Source organism: Pseudozyma flocculosa (assembly GCF_000417875.1).
Source record: "Pseudozyma flocculosa PF-1 unplaced genomic scaffold scaffold00006, whole genome shotgun sequence".
NCBI lineage: Eukaryota > Fungi > Basidiomycota > Ustilaginomycetes > Ustilaginales > Ustilaginaceae > Pseudozyma > Pseudozyma flocculosa.
The window spans coordinates 429,438-430,300 of NW_006920874.1; the positions used below are offsets into that span (position 1 = coordinate 429,438).

Genomic DNA, 863 nt, shown 5'->3' on the forward strand with positions numbered 1-863 from the left:
CGTCCTGCTGTGCGCTCTTGCGCTTGGCGCCGGCCGACGCCGCCGCCTTGGCCTTGGCCTTCTTGGGCGCGGCGGTGCTGCCCGACGATGCGTACGTCTGCTGAAGCGACGAGAGCAGCTGCTTGGTGTTGGCGATGAGCTCGTGGTTCTGGAACTTTGCCCCCTCGAGCGTCGCCAGCGTGCTCTGCAGGCCCGCAATCTGCTCCGTCAGGCGCTCGAGCGCCTCGGCGTCGATGCCGTCGTCGTCGTCGTCGCCCTCGGCGTCCTCGTCCTCATCGGCATCGCTGTCATCGTAGTCGGGCAGCAGCGGCGGCGGCGCCGGCTTCTTCTTCATCTTGTCCTCGTAGATGCCCTTGAGCTCCTTGCCCATGGCGTACACGTCCGAGTCGGGCGGGTTGAAGAGGAAGCAGTTGCCAAACAGCAGCTGCATGTCGGCGTCAAACTCCTCGGCGTCGGCGTACTTGCCCGCCCGGATGTTGCGCTGGATCACCTTGAGCGCCGTCGGCCGCTTGATCAGCTGGTAGTAGGCCGGCGACCAGTCCAGGTTGCGCTCGGGCATCTCGTAAAACACCCAGGCCAGGTGCTGGTAGGTCGGCTTGATCAGGTCGTCAATCACCCGCGTGCAGAACTTGATCTCTTCCAGCGCCACCTTGGCGTAGTGCGCCTCCTCGCGCGCAGAGAGCTTGCCCGCCCGGCTGGCCGCCTTTCGGCTGGCCGCCTTGCGCACCACCGACGACGTCGCGCCCTGCGGCTCGTTGGCCCACGGCAGGTCCTTGGACGGCGGCGGGTGGATCTCGCGCTTCGGCCGGCCGTTGGCGTCCGACGAAGAGCGGCGGATGGTGGGCACCGGGTTCGAGGGCCTT

General features: G+C 67.3%; 1 protein-coding gene across 1 annotated transcript in view; it reads right to left on the bottom strand.

The window, feature by feature from the left end:
- The window catches only part of PFL1_02262 (uncharacterized protein), a gene marked incomplete at both ends in the record, with an annotated part of 2,722 nt that overhangs the window by 759 nt on the left and 1,100 nt on the right, over positions 1-863 (bottom strand). The window contains one exon of the mRNA XM_007879775.1: positions 39-799. Coding sequence (XP_007877966.1) covers positions 39-799 — 761 coding nt within the window. The remainder of the gene's footprint in view (positions 1-38; positions 800-863) is intronic.